Source organism: Chrysoperla carnea, chromosome 4 (assembly GCF_905475395.1).
Source record: "Chrysoperla carnea chromosome 4, inChrCarn1.1, whole genome shotgun sequence".
NCBI classification, from domain to species: Eukaryota; Metazoa; Arthropoda; class Insecta; order Neuroptera; family Chrysopidae; genus Chrysoperla; species Chrysoperla carnea.
In genome coordinates, this window is record NC_058340.1 from 11,409,277 (window position 1) to 11,429,654 (window position 20,378).

General features: G+C 27.8%; 2 protein-coding genes across 2 annotated transcripts; both read left to right on the forward strand.

The window, feature by feature from the left end:
• The first annotated feature begins 5,494 nt into the window (after positions 1-5,494).
• LOC123299094 (glutathione S-transferase 1-like) lies at positions 5,495-7,968 on the forward strand. The gene is made up of 3 exons (XM_044881317.1): positions 5,495-5,710; positions 5,928-6,128; positions 7,335-7,968. Exons 1-3 carry the CDS (start codon positions 5,570-5,572, stop codon positions 7,644-7,646), a joined length of 654 nt encoding a protein of 217 aa, XP_044737252.1. The 5' UTR covers positions 5,495-5,569; the 3' UTR covers positions 7,647-7,968.
• A 5,274-nt stretch (positions 7,969-13,242) lies between these two features.
• Positions 13,243-19,653, forward strand: LOC123297853. The gene is made up of 6 exons (XM_044879660.1): positions 13,243-13,466; positions 13,679-13,879; positions 14,569-14,880; positions 16,809-16,961; positions 18,510-18,710; positions 19,281-19,653. Exons 1-6 carry the CDS (start codon positions 13,326-13,328, stop codon positions 19,590-19,592), a joined length of 1,320 nt encoding a protein of 439 aa, XP_044735595.1. The 5' UTR covers positions 13,243-13,325; the 3' UTR covers positions 19,593-19,653.
• The last annotated feature ends 725 nt before the right edge of the window (positions 19,654-20,378 follow it).

The window sequence follows — 20,378 nt, forward strand, 5'->3', positions numbered from 1 at the left end:
TTTATCCCCAAGTTTGTAACGCTTCATCAATAACATTGATGGTACTAACAAAATTGTGGTATATGTGTTCGTAAAATCACCTAATTAGTCCATTTCCGTTTGTTCGCCTGTCTGTCCGTCAATACGATAACTCAAAAGTTAATAAAAGATCTCGATCTGAAAATTTTATATCGTACTCAGAGCGTAAAAAGTGTCTGAGTTCGTAAATGAGCAACATGTCAATTGGATCTTGTGAACCGTAATAGATAGAAACAAAAGTGTGCATGTAAAAGTTGTTTCTTATAAAAAAATAAATAACTTTAGATAAAAACATTTTTTTATACTGACATTGAAGTTTTTACATATTTTTTATATCACTACGAGTTCTTTCGAATTAAATTTGTTTACTGCCTAGTAAAAGTCTTTTACGTAGGCATAAACGAATCGTTTTAAACCTAAAAGAACGCAGTTCATAACATTTGAGTCAATTCCGAATTATTTCATAGATAAAATTGAAAACTCATGGGAAATTAACTAATCGATTTTTTTTAAATAATTTCAGGACAACATTTATAAATCTAACGTCTACATTTGAAGATTTTTTCTTTATACGACATGAATTTATTAAAAGCTATGCTACACAAGCCATTGCACAATGGATACTGGGTGTAGGCGATCGACATTTATCCAATACATTAATATCACGAAAATCCGGTCAAGTGATTGCCATTGATTTTGGATGTGCATTTGGTATTGGAACACAAATATTAAGTATTCCTGAATTAGTCCCATTTCGATTAACGTCACAAATACTAAATGTTATAAAACCATTTGAAGAGAGTGGCCTCTTGAAATTATGCATGATTAAAACACTACGTACAATTCGAGAAAATAAGGATGTTTTATTATCTCTTATGGATGTATTTATTCATGAACCAACCACCGAATGGTTAGAAATAGCAAATTCGAAATTTGATGAGAATAATAAAAATCCTATTGATTGGTATCCAACGAAAAAAATTAAATTAACTAAAGATAAATTAGAGGGAGCAAATCCTACTGCTATAACTCTTGATGAACTAAATGATAATTATAATATTGTTAACAAAATGGGGTATATCGATTGTTTAAAACTTGTGGGTGATTTTAATTTACAAAATCAAACAAATTTGACTGTGGAAAAACAAGTAGATTGTTTATTAAATCAAGCTATGGATCCTAATCTTTTAGGTCGTATGTATTGTTATTGGGATCCGTTTGTTTGAATATCATTTGTTAATCATTATTTTGAGGCAATATGAGGAGGTATATTCGTTGAAAACAATTTAAGGTGATTTTTTCGATGTGTTGGCTATGATCGTCTTTTTAAGATTAGTCATTTAACAGCGGGGATTGTATTTATAAAGCCAAAGATGCGATTAAAAAATAGCTCTGTTACGCGAGCAATGCAAAGTACGGAAATCACTTAGAAAAAATTCCAAAATTAGGTACTTTTTAGGTGCTAATGAGGTACCAAAGTCAGAAATTAGGTGCTCTGTAACAATGCCTCGAATTTTGCAAAACAACGGATCTAAAAATTATGTTTCTCTAAAACTAGGACGAACGCTTAATCAGGTATAAACTAAGCGTTTTAATTAAGTGCTAATTAGACGCTTACAAGAAATTAAGATGAAAAAAAATCATAAAGAAGAAGAAAAGAAAATTCGAGATTCCTGATTTGAGAGAAAAAATAAACAATATACAATAAAGTCTTAAAATGCTTGTAAACTTTTAATCATTTTTCTAAAAGGGACATAAAAGATTTATGCAATTATTATTATGTTAAATTCTTTTTAGATTCTTTATGGAAAAACATCTATTTGCTTGAATTCCATACTTGTTTGGAAAAGTCTTTTTACGGTCAGGGGTATAGGATGTTATTTGTATGCAAATTCACGTAACTTCAAAAATTATTTAACTTTATTTTTATTTTTATTGATTGATTGAATTTTTTTAATATCTTTTTATATTTTAAATTTTAAAAAATTGTATGTAGTTAAAAATGTTGAAAAACAAATATATTTTTATCAAAAAATGTTATTATTTTCCCATCCAAAAGTGGAGCACTTTGTAAAAAAGTGCATTGATTTTTTTAGGATTTTTATGTTCTTATTTAATCTTAAATATCTAAAATAAAATTATATTATGGAAAGAACTACTTAAAGAAAAACTTAACTGTAAAGCGTCGATTATCTGGACTAATCAATACTCTTAAAGTAGTCCGGCTGTTGTGTAGTCAACTAGACAATTTGTATGACGTAAATGAAATAAAATGCTCTAAAAATATTGTAAAAGCGTCAAAAATATTCATTAATTTAAGTTTAAAGTTTTGGCACTCTTAATATTTTTGTTAAGTCATAGCTGAATGACTTATCTATCTCTAAGTAAGAACGATGATAGTGTAGAATTTGCTCATTAACGATGATATTTATTTTTTTAATTGTGTAATTATAAGAGATAATTAAAAAAAACAAGTGGTTATATGTTAGTCCGGGAGGTAGCTTTATAAAAATAAAATTCATAGCAAGTCGGATGATTTTGAAATCGATATTTGATCTTGGTTTAATAACTAATAAATAAATCGACCGTCAGCTGCTCAAGCAGCGATTGGTGTGGGAGGTAAGGGGTAAAAAAAATTAATTAGTAGGGCACTGGCTGAAACTTTTCATAAATAATTTCATACTGAATTGAAAAAAAGTAATAAGTAAAATAAAGTAGTAGTCCAGCAACCTGTAAAGCATATAAAGAATAAATGGTTGACTACATTTATTTATTATACAATATATTAAATTTTTATTATAATAAGTACCATTTATTATTTATATTTTTTTTCATTATAATAAATGCCGTTGCATTAATTATTATAATACATAATCAGTAATAGTGCCTATATTAGTCACCTCAATTATTAGTCATAAAATTTAACGCTACCTCCCGGACTACGAAGGCTATCAATTTTAGATATTATTTTATAGTTCAATAAAAATTATGTTTAATCTTATTTTGCTAATAAGCTAAATCTGAATTTTGTAGCCGTTCAGGATTTGCCAACATCCTAAATAATTCAAAAAAATCTCATTTGCTTACAGCACAGGCCTTAATTCAAAATGATAATGAATTATATTAAAAATTATAGAAAATAATATTTTATAAAAAATTTCAATTTCGTAATTTTGTTCAAAAGACGAGATAAGAAACTGTAACTATGCAGGCAAGAGCAACGACTACAAAATCATCTAATTATAATAATTAGAATGCAAGATTTTTTGCCAAAACGCAAAAAAGTTATTTTCCAAGATGGCGGCCAAATGGTTAATTTTGCAAAATCAGATTTAAGATCTCTAAGCAACCCCCTATCGAATGAATGAATAAAAAAATCGACTGTCACAAACTTTTGGATCAATCTCAGTACTGAACTGGACTATTATGTCGGCAACAGAAATTATCTTTTCAAATTTTATAAAATTTTATATTTTATTCATAACGTTTTGTTCAATACCGAGGCAATTATTTGTTTATAATAAATAATTTAATAAATGGTAAAATCAGTGGCGGATTTAAATTAAAAATATTATTTAATAACACATTGGCGAGTGCGGATTCAGAAAACTTTTTGTAGGGGCATTATATGAAAGCATTTTCGTTTTTATATTAGTAAATATTTTAAATATTTTCATGCTGTTACTTTTTATTTATTTTTTTTTCGTTGTGCTTTCTTCGACCTTTTGTTTACTTGAATTCTATCTCTATTATTTATAATTTTAATTTAACGCTGTAAATAGTAGGTACGTCGCATTAAATAATTTTTTTAAGGTATTAAATATTAATTAAAAAATTTAATTGGCGTAAAATTTTTGGCTACACGAAGCCCAACTTTTGTTTAGTTTACAATGAAAACGAAAATGGTAAAGGTAATAAATTCTTGAAAGTATCTATTTAGAATACACCATAATTTTTTCAAATTTTTAATTAATATTTAATACCTTAAAAAACTTATTTAGTGTGACGTAGATACTTATTTATGTCACAAATAAAACAATCGAAAAATAACTCCTATTTTCAGAATGAAATTAAAATTGTAGTGGAGATAAAGTTCCGGGAGTGGAGATTTTTTATTGGAAATTTCCTCCTCTTTAACAATATTTTATTTTAAATTTCTTAAATTTTAATATTTTATGAAACATTGGCGAAAAATGAAATGCTTTTTTGTTTATAACTTTATAATCTTTAATTGTTTATAACTTTTGAAATTTGTTATGTGCTGAAAAAGCTTCTGTGACATTTTTTTAGACATCATTCCGAATACAACGAGTAGACGAATCATTTTAATAGAAAAAAGTATAAAATGAAGAATTTTTATGTACCTCAATCTATCGGGCCATTTTTTTTAATGTTCAGGAAGGTCCATATATCAAAATCTACATCTAACTTTTTGCCACTAGAAAGTTTGGCCATTGCTATGGGCCAAATAATCCAATTATTAGGATCCATTTCTGAGGTGATTTTTGAAAATTTTAAAACATTGAAAATATGAAAAAAAAACTTGCCAGAAACGCATACTCGGGGGTTTTTGGGATCACTGATCACTATTTCGAAGTCAGAATTTCAATATAAGTCAGAATCGATTATCGACATTATGGAGTAAAGTAACATAATGTTTTACTAATTAAAGTTTTTGTATTGCTAATATTGGGCTGCAACTGTGCCCATACGAGTCGATCCAGATACTGTTCATAGAATTATTCGTTGTCAATAATTAGACAAGCAATAATGTGTTCAAGGGAGCGGCGGAATATTTGAAACCCAATTTTTAATTTCATTTGTGTTAGCAATACAAAAATTTTTAATTAATAAAACTTTACTCAACAATGTATTTACTTACTTTATTGGTTAAATTTAATAGGGCACATAACTCAATTAACTATTGTGTTTTGGACAAAAGTATATAAGACACTTTCGAGTTAAAATTATCAAAAGAATACGCTTTTAAAGTATGTCCACCGAGTAACGAAACACTCTGTATATAAGCAATACGTACTATTTTTTCAGAACACTCTGTATTTGTTATTATTAGTATATACTATGCACGATGTTCGATTTACATCTATGCATATAAATATCACGAGTATGACAGAATACATGCGTTAAGCAATGCATCTAAGTGAGATGTATTATATAGATGTGTTGACCCAACCTCAGTGCAGGCACATAATAGAAGAACTGTTGTATAGCTTAAAAGACATCGAAGCCACGATACAAGTCACTTTTGCAATTTCATATAAAACATTTATTATACCTCTTACTTAGATGCATTGCTTAACGCGTGTAGGTACTTTGTCATACTCGTGATAGTTATATACCTAGATGTAAATCGAACTAGTGGTATACCAATACTGCACTTCAGAGACTATATCAGTAAAGATATATTCTCTGCTGCACTTATTTAGTATGTTCTAACATAAGTATGTCAATTAAGTTAATAATTTTTATTATTCGTGTTGTGTCTGTTGAGTAATACACATCTTTAATAGACAAGCTAATAGATTTTAAAATGGCCCCAAAAGTTTATGGTGTAGATTTAAGTTTTCCAGTTCGAGGTGTTTTATTAACAGCCAAAGCAATTGATCTGGATATAGAATTCGTTCCAGTAAATTTACTGGCTGGAGAACACTTGACACCAGAATTTAAAAAGGTATACAAAATGATTTTTATTGACATTATTTTTTTCTTAAGTAGTATTTGATAAATATATTTACGATCTATGTTGTAATTTCTTCTTTTAAAAAAGCGCAAATATAAAAAACTTTTAAGAGAGGACATATGAAATGTTTAATGAATTTTTTATGATTATATATTTAATATTTTTATACACTGTAAATTCCCACATAATCGAAAAATATTTGTTTTAGATGAATCCACAACATACGGTTCCAACCTTGGACGATGATGGATTTTACCTATGGGATAGTCATGCTATAGCAACATATCTTGTTAGTAAATACGCAAAAAATGATTCATTGTATCCAAAGGATTTGAAGAAAAGAGCAGTAGTCGATCGTTTACTTCATTTTGATTCTGGAATTGTATTTCCTAGAGCTCGAGGTGCATTTGTAAGTGTATTTTATTGATTTTTACATTCATATTTTTCTAATTTTTATATCCTGAAGGTATGTATATTTATTTGACTTACTATTAAGATAACTTTATTTTGAAAGACACGAAGTAGGTTGTTCATAATTACGCTAGTAATCACTTGACCACTTTCAATGTAAAAATTTTTCGAAGCTCATTCCTGCGCGGGTGAAAGTGGGGGATAACCGAGTTTATAACCAAATTCAATGTTAATATATCTGTATAAATATTAAATATCGAGAAGAGAAGGTAAGAAAATAATTAATTGTAGTGATTATTATTAAAATTTCAATTTTGATAATACTAATCGAAAAAAATAAAGGCACACTTTGCTAGAGACGGCTAAACGACATTCGTTCAACGATTTTAAGCATGTAAGCTACAATCATACAGTCGTTTGTAACAATTAATAATCGTAACAAAGCCTACTCTTAATTAAGCTTCATAAAATAATATGCAATTTTTTTTTATGGCCTTAAGGGCATAAGTACCGACATTTTTTAAACAATTTGTTTTCTATGTTGCCCTCAATAAAATGACCTGAAAATTCCCATGCATGTTCCAAATGATGTTATAATCTGCTAAAGATGACGAGAAAAAGCTAACCTGATTGTGATGTTGTCGCTAATGTAGGTAGCTTTATAGAAAGGTTCTTTATTTCTGTTGAATTTTTTTTCTCGCCGCCAGATGGTGGCACCATGAAAAAACATGGCTACGTCCATACAAATGATTTGTATCGCTTCCCCTTAAAGGTGACATAAAAATAGAAAAGGAAATAAATTGTTTATTTCATGTTTTATGAACTGTCAAATAATTACTCAGTTTTCAATTTTTTTAAATGTAAATAGTATGTCTGATAACCTTGATTGGCAGATTTCCATAAGTCTCCTTCACCCTGATTTATGAAATGTCAAAAAAAAAATTTAAATTTTTTGATTTAAAAAAAAATATATCTTTATAAATTATAGCTCATGTGTTATTCTGATTTATGAGCTATATTGTTGTACAGTTTCATTCAAATCCATTTTCTAGTTTTTGCGTAAAAGCGTAACAAACAAATATCCTTACTTTCACATTTATAATATATAGGGATAGGGATTTTTTAGGATGTTATATTTCATCTATTTTAAGCATAAAATCTGTTAATTAACTTACCTATTAACTTGGAGTTAATTTGTTTTCAGTTTCCTATTTTGTTTCTGAATGAAAAAACAATTCCAGAAGAAAAAAAGGCAGCAATTTATGAGGCATATGACTTCCTTGAATCATTTTTCGATGGAAATTCTTGGATTGCTGGAAATGAATTGACTGTTGCCGACTTATGTATCATCCCAGCCGTTACCACATTAGGAGGTATCTTTCCAATTGAAAAGTCAAAATATCCGAAATTATTAGCTTGGATTGAAAAATGTAAAACTTTACCGTATTTCGCAGAATGTAATAATCCTGGCAATGATGGCCTTGTTGCAAAACTTAAAGAGTTACTTTCATCTTAAGTAAATACTACTGGTAATAAAGAAGTCCATTAATCTTGTAAAAAAAAAAAATTAATGTGAAATATTTATAATCCAACAATTGCTAATAATAACAATCAATAACTCCTTAAAATACATTGAATAAAGAAGAAAAAGTGAAAATCAATATTTTTGAGGGCTAACTGAATAACAAATAATTTTTTAGTAAATATAAATAAACAACGATAGAATAAATCATTTTAATGTGCAAATGAAGAACAAACGACGAACAATAGGCTAAAAAAGATTATCCGAAATAAAAAATTCTAAAAGAAATTGTGGGTGACCAAATTACGTTAGCTTTATTTATATCAATGATTTTTTTTGTATATATATATTAGGAGAACATGTTCAACAAAATAAAAAAAAAAACATTAAAACTTTAGAAATGATAAAAAAAATTTAATGATAAATATGTTTATAATTTAGAACAAATAAAAACGTTATCCCGAAAAATGATTTTATACTGTATAAAATAACCACTATTCATACATATTTATTTTAGGTGAAATATGTACAAATATATTTAATAAAATATCGTTTTTATCAATTTTTCTGGTATAATTATTACTATTCAATATTATACCTACCTTTATTATTTATTAATTATTATTTATTTATTATTATTCAATATTATACCTACCTTATTAATGGGAGTGCAGAATTGATCACATTGTCGTCGCTTGGATAAGAACGTAGTAACCGACTCCACCCACATCAAAAAATGTAATTGTAAATATAATTTGAATTTCCTTTATTACTCTAGACTAGCTCCGCGATCTTAGCACCTCATGTGCGGAATTTCGATTGACCAATTATACCATCTGAAAGGTCAGAAATTGGTCATAAAAGGTCAGTTGGTCTCATTAATTGGTCAGCATCAGAAAATTTTTTATTAAAGATTGAAAAAACTCCACCTATGCGCGATCGGGAAGCATTCGCTGATAATTGGTCAGCTAATATAAATAATTGGTCAGTTTAATTTTATATTCAAAAAATAATATAATTTCGAAAAAATTTTCAATTTTTTCAACATTTGTACTAGGAGAACATAAGTGGGAATTAGTAGTTCCTGATAAGGAGAAAGGTGAGTAAGTGTTTTCACCCCGAAAGTCTAAAATTTTATTTTGGCAGAAAGTTATTGGTCTGCCCACTAGAGGTCACACTCACCAAACACGGGTGTGCAGACCACTAACTTTCTGACTTACGAGGTGACAACAATTACCTTGCTATCAGGTACTACTTATTCCGTCCGTCCTTGATGTTCTCCTAGTAGAAATGTGAAAAAAATTGAAGTTTTTGAACGAAAAAAAACTAATTTTTTCATCATTTACTAGGCAAACATGCTGTGGTGGAAATTTGAAAAAAAATGAAAATAAAAATCAGATTTTGCTTAAAAGATTTAATGAACTTTTTTTAATATATGTCCTCACCTAGTTTCGAACCAAGGGACTATTTATTCGAAGTCAGATACGCTAACCATTATACCATTAGGGCTCTGTTATTCGTATTAATAAATAATTATATTCATATTTTCGACTTTCTTAAATTATAACAAAAAGTAAAACTCATTTTCGGAAAATTTAGAGTAGTATTATTACCAAAAAACAATTACAATCCAACTTCTTTATCTCACCTATATTTTATAAGAATTTGTTTGTACCTTTACTAAAAAAAAATTAATTAGTTAATTAATAATTTTGTTCTGAAAGGAAAAATGGGATAGAATAAAATAAAACAAAATTTAAAATATATAACGATATTTATTTATTTATATTAATTTGAAAACGTTATCCCGAAAATTGATTTTTTACTATATAAAATAACCATTATTATTATTCATTCAAATTTTTTATAGGTGACATATGTACAAATAGGCATTAATACTTACCTTTACTAAATAATTAATAAATTGACAATTTTGTTCTGAAAGAAAAAATAGGATAGAAAATTTAAAATATATAACGATTTTTATTTATTTATAACCAAAAAAAAAAAAAAAAAAGTTTTAAATTTTCATGAAAAATCATATTGTACATTTTCATCCAACAAATTAACAGAAACCTATTCAGTTTTTATACAAAATAAGTAAAATTCTGTCTCTTATATAATAATAATAATAATAATAATAATAATAATAATAATAAAGGATGTCCCAAGATTAACGTCTGATTCGAACTTCTTGCGTTAATTTTGGAACACTTCTTTATATAACACAATATATACTTTCTTATAGAGATATGAAGATAGCGAACACTAGCCTATAAGTGGATGCGATATGCGAACCGAGAGAGAAGAGTGCCCGTAAGTTCCTCTGTGTGCTTGCCTAATACATATACTTATACTTATATTACTAATACAAATAATAAGTATATATGTACATATGATTATGACAAGGACACAGGGGAACTCACTGACAGTTTTCTCTCTCATTCTTCATATCGCATCCACTTACAGGCTGGAAGATCTCTCGCGATCTCTAATGTATAATTAATGTTCTATGAACTAAATAGGTTAGGCACAAGAGGTTAATTATTAATTATTACAATGTTACAAGTTATTTTTGGTTTTCTTTCTGTGGTATTATATTTTTAAAACATTTTTAATTATTTGTTATTAAGTTAGCACCCCATAATATTGATTTCCACTTTTTCCTCTTTATTCAATGTATTTTAAGGAGTTATTGATTGTTCGTTTATTACCTATTTGCAATTGTTGGATTATAAATATTTCACAATAATTAATTTTTTAATTAATTCAATTCCTTCTCAGGTATTTAACTTCTTAATATTATTATATTAAATGACATTCTTTCTTAGATATTATATTTTTAAAACAAAATTCCGTATGCATGATTTGATAGAGCAACATATATCATTTATTTTATGAAAATAAGTAATGCTCAAATGTTTTTGATCTGTTATAAAATCTGAAATTTTTATATATTTTTATTTTATTAAAAATATATATTTTAATAATTTTAAACCTTTTAAAGACTCGGAATTTGTAATTATCTTCGTCAAATTATCATAGTCACTTTTAGTGTTGAAACGGATTCCAATTATTACAAGTGAAAACAAACAATTGACTGAGTTAATTGTTGAAATACCATATAATACATACTATACAATTTGCGCTCTCACGGGTAAACAGTCAAGTTTACGAAAAAATATTTCAAACAAAAGATGTTTATTTTTTTATAAGAAACATTTTTTACAGTTAAACTTTTGTTCTATTTTTAGCGGCTTTTGACTTATGTTGCTCATTTACGAACTTGACATCACTTTTTACGTCCTAAGCACGCTATGTACTATATACTTTCAGTTTGATCTCTCTTTTCGTTTTTGAGTAATCGTGATGAAAGACGGGTAGACAGACGACAGATAGACAGACCGACAAACGGAAATGGACTAATTAGGTGATTTCATGAACACCTATACGAAAATTTTGTTCATAGTATCAATATTTTTAAGCGTTACAAACTTGGGACTAAACTTAGTATACCTTGTTATATTTTATTTACATGGTATAACAAAGTTGGGACTAAACTTAGTATACCTTGGTATATTCCATATACATGGTATAAAAATTGCTCATTCCCATATAGTAAAGCATAAGTAGAATAAGCGATACTTACCAAAAAAGTACCTTTCGTACACAATTTATTGAATCTATATTCATAACTTTCAATGCTTTTACACCCTTAGTTTTCTTTCCCCTTCGAAATATGGGGCCTTTGGAATCTCAATTTTAGTAAAATAGCTTTCCGCGTTTTCAAAATTTTATCTATAGAATCGTGTAGTTCCCATACGAAGCAATGTATGTATTCGCACCGTGTGTGAGTCTTATTGGAGGCGTTTCCATGGTAACGATACACTACTTTAATTATAGAATTGTATGGATGCATATATAATTGTATGGATTGCACTTATGGCTTACATTGAAAATTTAAAATTATTGGCTCACAAATTTAAATAAATAATTATAAGTTTAATTAATTAGTGTTTTTCAATAATTTTAATTTGATATTTTCTATAACATTAACATGTAAGGAATTGCAAATTAGTCATAACAGTTTATCGCCAAAATTTTTTACTGGAAGCGCTGGCATGGATTTTATTGTCCCATGACTACGCACACAACGAATACGATATCTGTTAAACCCTGTATATCCATTAATTTTTTGTCAGTTTTTTTTAAGCACTTATGCAATTAAATTTATTTTTTCATTTTCAAAAAAATGATCGAATATTAGCTATTGTAACCAAGCCAGGAGAAAAAATTGCACCGCCATTCGAATTTAGAAATCACATTTCAGATGTGACGTCTTTTTATTATTCTCCGGATACGAGTTATAGTTGAAAAATATCAAACAGCTTCATATCTAAGACCCAATTTCCTGCCCCCCCCCCAGATATGGTCATTTTATTTATCATATCTGTATGATGATTTTACGATGCGGAAAAATGATCCAATCGTAACGGTTTTGTGATAAATTTTACTGTCGTATACAAAATTTTTATATTAAAAAATGTAACCTCTTTTACGAATATGATGTTTATATGTAAAACTTTATTTTCACGTTAAAAATTTTGTAATTTACCATAACTCTACATATAACTACAAAATTTTCACGGTCATTTCTAGTAGATTCGGAAATTATAAGCTGTGACAGACAGGCAAACACAAAAGCAATCTTCAATAATCAGAAACTTCAAAAATATTTTTTCTGAAAAAAATGCTTTGAAACTAATTTTTAGGTACATATAAAATTTTTGATCGCATTTTTACATTAGCAATATTTGGTTGAAATCGAAATCAAAAGTTAAGATTTGAATCTAAAACTTGGCTATTACAAATGAAAAAAAATTCTGATGAATCATCATGCAAAATTAGAATAAGAGTTATTGTGGAATCATTTCCAAGTTTTTTTTTTAAGTAATTATATACCTACAAATTTCAATAGAAGATAAAATAACTCTTTATATGATTACAGAGATAATGACTATAGTCAATTATAAAATTTTATATGATTCATGTTGCATCTGTTGAATAAAAAAAAATTCACATCTTTACTGTAGATCAATTAGGACATATTAACCGTTTTTTTTAGGACATATTAAACAGTCTTTGTATTGCTAATATTGGGCTGCAACTGTGCCCATACGAGTCGACCCAGATACTGTTCATAGAACTATTCGTTTTCTATAATTAGACAAGCAATAATGTGTTCAAAGGAGCGGCGGAATATTTTAAACCAAAATTTTAATTACATTTGTGTTAGCAATACAAAAATTTTTAATTAATAAAACTTTACTCAACAATGTCTTTACTTACTTTATTGGTTAAATTTAATAGCGCACATAACTCAATTAACCATTGAGTTTTGGACAAAAGTATATAAGGCACTTTCGAGTTAAAATTATCAAAAGAATACGCTTTTAAAGTATGTCCACTCAGTAACGAGACACTCTGTATATAAGCAATACGTACTATTTTTTCAGACACTCTGTATTTGTTATTAGTATATACTGTAATTATTTAGTATGTTCTAACATAAGTATGACAATTAAGTATATAAAAATTAGTATTATTGGTATTATTCGTGTTGTGTCTGTTGAGTAATACACATCTCTAGTAGACAAGCTAAAAGACTTAAAAATGGCCCCAAAAGTTTATGGTATAGATTTTAGTCCTCCGGTTCGAGGTGTTTTATTAACAGCCAAAGCAATTGACTTGGATATAGAATACATTCAAGTGGATTTATTTTCTAGAGAACATATGAAACCAGAATTTACAAAGGTATTTGATTAATATATTTACGATCTATGTTATCAAATTTCTTCTTTTAAAAAACCGCAAATATAAAAAACTTATTAATTTATATTAAAAAATATTAAAAAAGAGCGGACATATGAAATGCTTAATGAATTTTTTTTTTATGATTATATATTTAATATTTGTATACACTGTAAATACAGTGTGTCCCACATAATCGAAAAAATTTGTTTTAGATGAATCCTCAACATACAGTTCCAACATTAGACGATGATGGATTTTATCTATGGGATAGTCATGCTATAGCAACATACCTTGTTAGTAAATACGCAAAAGATGATTCATTGTATCCAAAAGATTTGAAGAAAAGAGCAATAGTCGATCGTTTACTTCATTTTGATTCTGGAATTTTATTTCCTAGAGCCCGTGGTATATCCGTAAGTGTATTTTATTGATTTTTACATTCATATTTTTTTAGTTTTATGTTTTATGAAAGGTTGTTCAATTACGCTAAGTAATAAGTAATCACTTGATCGATTTGGATGTTTTCAATAACCAATACCTTATCTGATCCTATACAATATAAAAACTTTTCGATGCTTATTTCCAGACTTAAACAACTTATTAAATTATACCAGTTTTTCTCAAATGTGTGTTAACCCGATTTGTAACTAATCGGTTTCTGTAGTTATTTGTATTTTTTTGCAAATTGATGGTAAAAAACTGGTTCGGAACCAAAAGTTTTGTTAATGCGAGGTGGCCATTATGCATATTCGCTCCGTGCATGATTTTTATTTGAGGAAGTGATCATAGAAACGACAAAGCTACTTTATTAATATAATTGTATGGATGCACATATAAGCCTATATATTATTTACTCTACATTGAAAATTTAATACTATTTTCTAACAAATTTAAATAAGTAATTATGTTAATTTACATTTAAAAATATTATTTTTGCAATTTTGTCTCTTATTTTCATAATTTCTAATGCAACAAGTTTAATTAATTGTTATTTTTCAATAATTTTAGATATTTAACCGAAATTGGAACTATTTCGAGTCTATTTTTAGTTCAAAATCTGCTAATCAACTTACCTATTAACTTGAGGTCAATTTGTTTTCAGTTTCCTATTATGTTTCTCAATGAAAAAACAATTCCAGAAGAAAAGAAGGCAGGAATTTATGAGGCGTTTGACTTTCTTGAATCATTTTTCGATGGAAATTCTTGGATTGCTGGAAATCAAATGACTGTTGCCGATTTATGTATCATCCCAGTCGTATCCACATTAGTATGTCTCATTCCAATTGAAGAGTCAAAATATCCAAAATTATTAGCTTGGATTGAAAAATGTAAAGGTTTACCGTATTTCGCAGAATGTAATAATCCTGGTAATGATGGCCTTGTTGCACAACTGAAAGAGTTACTTTCATCTAAGGTATAATACTACTGGTAATAAAGAAGCCCATTTATCTTGTTCACAATGCTCTAAATATCTATTGTCTATTGCATTAAAAATATACACGCGTTTTGTATTAACGTATAAAGTTTTAAATACAAACAACACTCACATCTTCAAACTCTAGAGTTGAACGCAAATGTTTTTTTTTATTTCACTGGCAACAATTTTAATAATATTGTAATTTTAAAATAAATATAAATCATAATTACAAATATAAATGAGTTTGAATTCAAAAATATGTTTACCTAAATTTTTTTTTTTCATAATAAAAATAGAAAAAATTTAAAAGCGTCTAATCTAGAAAATTGAGTTGATATTTTATTTTTAAATAAATGCATGTATAATGTATATAGTATACGATAATATCTTCGTTTTCTGTATGAGTGTCCCATTTTTGAACGCAAGGGTTAAAAACTTCAGTACCCAATCTCTATAATCGACACAACAATATGGAGTTATCAAAATTAAAATAAAAAACTTTCAAGATAACAAAAAATGAAATATATCCAAAAAAATCCAATAGAGTTGATGATCTGTAAATGGTCTTTTATAATATGTATAAATAAAATACAGTGGACCCTTGGTAATCTGGCAAACGTTTTGTAGGACAAAAGAGTACCTTGTAATCCGACAAACCACAAATCCAAATGAATATAAGATTCTATATGTTATACTCTGAAGTCCAATTCATAGTTTCATTTTAAAATTGTAGCAAATTTACTCATATTGTAACAAATTTAGTCTATTTTAAAAACGTTCTGAAACGGATTTATCAAAAAACTAGTCCATTAAGGTTATAATCGCCAAAATCCTAAATTTTTACGGATTTTTTTTTTGACAAAGTTGCGTTTAGCGCTCGAGGTCAGAAACTTTGATTATTCATTAGACAAGTCATCATAAACAAGTCTACAAAAAATCGTAACTACCGGATTTGATGCAGATTACACCACACCATACTTTTAAACGACAAGGTTACTGTATTATTAATTTTTTGTTAGTTTTTTCAAACACTTATGTAATTGAAATTACTTTTTCATTTTCAAAAAAATGATAGAATATAAGCTGTTGTAATGAAGTTTCTTTCACTTTTATTCTCCGGGTACGAGTTATAGTTGAAAAATATCAAATACCTTCATATCTAGGACCCAATTTCCTGGTCCCCTTAATATGGTCATTTTTCAGATCCAATCGTAACGGTTATGTTAAAAATTCTGCTGTCGTATATAAAATTTTTATATTAAAAAATGTAATCTCTTTTACGAATATGTTTGTTTATATGTAAACTTTATTTTCACGTTAAAAATTTTCTAATTCACCCTAACTCTACATATAACTACAAAATTTTCATTTTTTAAGTAGATTTGGATGATTATAGGCTGTGGCAGTCCGACAGACAGGCAAACAAGAGAAATCTTTATTGTACCTACCACTTTTAATATTATTAGAAAGCTTCTAGGGTTCCGTCATCATCATTCTAGTAGAAACTTCAAAATATTTTTTCTGAGAAAAATAATTCATTTATTAGAGATAGTATGATTTTCGGAATAATGCTTTGAAACTAACTTTTACATACACAATTTTTGATCGCATTGAGACGAATTTTTACAATAACAATGTTTGCGTGAAATTCGAAATCAAAAGTTAAGATTTGAATCCAAAACTTTTGCCTATTACAAATGAAAAAAAAATTCTGATGAATCATCACGAAAATTAAAATAAAAGTTATTGTGGAATCATTTCCAAGTTTTTTTAAAGTAATTATATTTTATATACCTACAAATTTCAATAGAAGATAAAATAACTGTTTATGTTTACATGAGATAATAATAAATTATAGTCAATTATAAAATTTCATATGATTCATGTTGCATCTGTTGTCATCTATACTGTAGATCAATTAGGAGATATACCTAAAAATGGCCCCAAAAGTTTATGGTACAACTTTAAGTTTTCCGGTTCGAGCTGTTTTATTAACAGTCAAAGCAATTGACTTGGATATAGAATTCATAAAAGTAAATTTACTGGATGGAGATCACAAAAAACCTGAATTCACAAAGGTATACAACTCATTTTTGTTGGTTATTAATTCCATATTTAATTATATGGCTCAGGATTTATACACGATTTTATAATATAATGTCTCAGTATAGTTTAATTTTAATAGACTTTTGTAGGGTCGAATCCAAATACCTGTAAATTATTTACTTTAATCCTCCATTTTTTACAATAATCTAACGATCATTTTAACTTTTAAGCTATATAGTGCAACCAAATGATAATTCTCCCGCCCGGTTTTTCAACGGGATAATTATGATAAAAATAGTAGTTTCTAAAAAAACATACTTTGGAAGAAATCGGTGTAGGAACTTTTTCAAAAACTAGCTAAAATTAAATCCGATCGAAACCTTACGAAAAAACGGCTTTTCGGAAACTCATATTTTTGCAAATTGTGCGGAAACCTTATAATATTTTGCGAAGAAAATTTTTTTACAAAAAGATTAAAAGGAAGAGACCAGAACAGATTTCCGGCGATTCATATAAACCGAGAAATTAAATGGCGAAAAACAAGATATTTTCGTCCTTAAAACCTTATTTTCTCTTATAGTTTTGATCGGATTTAACTTTGGCTAGTCTCATTTTTCCGGTTTTTTTATTGAAAAAAACCTGATTTTCGCAACTTTCGATGGTTTTTGAACAAGTTCCTACACTTCGATTTTTTCCAAAGTATATTTTCTTAAAAACTACTATTTTTTATTTATTTACTGCACTAATATGAATGACAATACAAACGCAACAACTCTCAAGCATGTGTTTGTGTTATTCCTTAAATACTATAGGCAATATATATTACAGTGTTGTATGTAAATTACAATACTCTTTAAAACTACGCAAGTGATTCAAGAAGGTTGTTATGTATATAGAGTAAGGGGTTTAAAAGGGATGTGCTTCAAAAACTTGTGCAAAAAGTTGTGCATAGTTCCGATTTTTACGAACTTTTTATACCATGTATATATGAACTATATCAAGGTATACTATGTTTAATCCCAAGTTTGTAACGCTTAAAAATATTAATGCTACGAGCACAATTTTGGTATAGATGTTCATTAAATCCATTTCCGGTTGTCCGTTGAATGTCCGTCCGTCCGATAGCACAATAACTCAAAAACGAAAAAAGATATCAAAGTGAGGTTGAGATCGTAAATGAGCAACAAAGATCAATTGGATCCTGGGTCCGTGGTACCAATCTTGTAAACCGTTAGAGATATAGAACAAAAGTTTAAGTAAAACATATTCCTTATAAAAAAATATACATATTTTGTTTGAAACACTTTTTCGTAAAAATCACTGTGGACCCCCGGCAATCCGACAAACATTTTGCAGGAGTATCGAATAGATATAGTTCATAATTTTTTACAAAAGAGTACCTTGTAATCCGACAAATAACAAACTCAATGATAAGATTCTAAATGTTATATTCAATAATACCTATGTATATATTTACCAAAGATTTTGTATTCAGTCAATTGTTTTTTTTTCACTTGTTTTTTTGTTAAAAACAGTAAAAAAAATGAACCTGGAAGCAATTAATAGGAAATCTGTTTTAGATGAATCCACAACATACGGTTCCAACTTTAGACGATGATGGATTTTATCTATGGGATAGTCATGCTATAGTAACATATCTTGTTAGTAAATACGCAAAAGATGATTCATTGTATCCAAAAGATTTGAAGAAAAGAGCAATAGTCGATCGTCTACTTCATTTCGATTCGGGAATTATATTTCCCAGGTCACGAAGTATATTCGTAAGTGCATTTTATTAATTTTTATACCCTGTATAAAAATATATCAAGGTATAAGGAAATATATCAAGCTATACTAAGTTTAGTCCCAAGTTTGTAACCCTTAGAAATATTGATGCTCTGAACAAAATACTGCGGTTGTCTGTCCGTTTGCCGTTGGACGCGAGAAAACACAAAGGAATATCAAAAGCTGTATAAGTTTCAAGTAAATTCTCTGTACGGTTTACGATAAATTAATTATTAAAAACAACCCTTTTTACATGGTGGTTTAATGAAAAAGTCGTAATAATGTTGTTTTTTTAGACAAGAAATGCTTTAAAAATTTTTTACCATTTACATAAAAAAGCTTTTATGAATATTCGTCAAGTTTTAAGCTTTAAAATCATACCAAAATTAAGTACTGTGCATAAAAATGAAAAACCTTTTTCGGTATAAGCACGTACTTTGACAGTTAACTTCTCCTAAAGCGTACAAAGAATCGATGTGAATTTTTTTACGGTATCCAAAAATATCTTAATAAGTTATTTACCAATATCAACAATTCTTCTTAACTAATCATAATTTTATTTTTAGTATCCTATTTTCATGTGCAAAGAAAAAACAATTTCAGAAGAAAAAAAGAAAGCAATTTATGAAGCGTATGATTTTCTTGAATCATTTTTGTATGCAAATTCTTGGATTGCTGGAAATGAATTAACTGTTGCTGATTTATGCATCATACCTGCCATTACCTCATTGGAAGCTTTCATTCCAATTCAAGAATCGAAATATCCAAAATTATCAGCTTGGATTGAACAATGCAAGCGTTTACCATATTATGCAGAGTGGAATAAGCCTGGTTGTGATGCACTTATTGAAAATGTGAATGAATTACTTTCATCTTAATAATGCACACCTTTAACATAAAATTAAATCTACCTTAATAATAAACAAGTGAAAATAACAACTGAGTTGATTGTTTAAAAACCCTGTATATGATTTATACTTAAGATTGTCAAATTACACAAAATGCTTATCTAGAGATAATAAAAGTTAATAAAACTTTTTAATAATCTAGTAATAGATAAACGTAGATGGCATTTTTAGTATTTTTGAATCAGGCAGAGAAAATACAGAACATTTTTAGAGAATCTGATCAAAATATTATCATAAGTAGATTCTATAACAGAAATTGAAAAAGAATTCCTTATTTAAAAATTAGAAGAAACGGGTACACAAACAAATTAGCGATTTATATCTTTTACGGGTTTAAAGAAAATCCGGCGGACCCATGACCCCCGCCGTTGATTTAAAATTATATTCATAAAATATCACAATCATATAATAATATTAATAATAATAAACAGAAAGAAATATAATTTTCATCATTATTTTGATATTCCTAGATTATCATTATCTTCAGCTGAGCAATGAAGGCCACTGTTCCTGAAGCCTTTACTTTACTACCCTTTTGATCACAATTTAATGGATTTTAATTTTTTGGAGCGGAACATTAATTTTTTTGAAAATAAAATACAACTCACCCGTGTTACTTGCTGATAATGTAGCATTCTATTGGTGAAAGAATTTTTGAAATCGGTTAAGTAGTGGGCTCAAAAATGACGGTTTGCATATATTTTCATACAAACTTGCAACCCCTATTTCACCCCTTTAGAGAAAGAATTTCGAAAA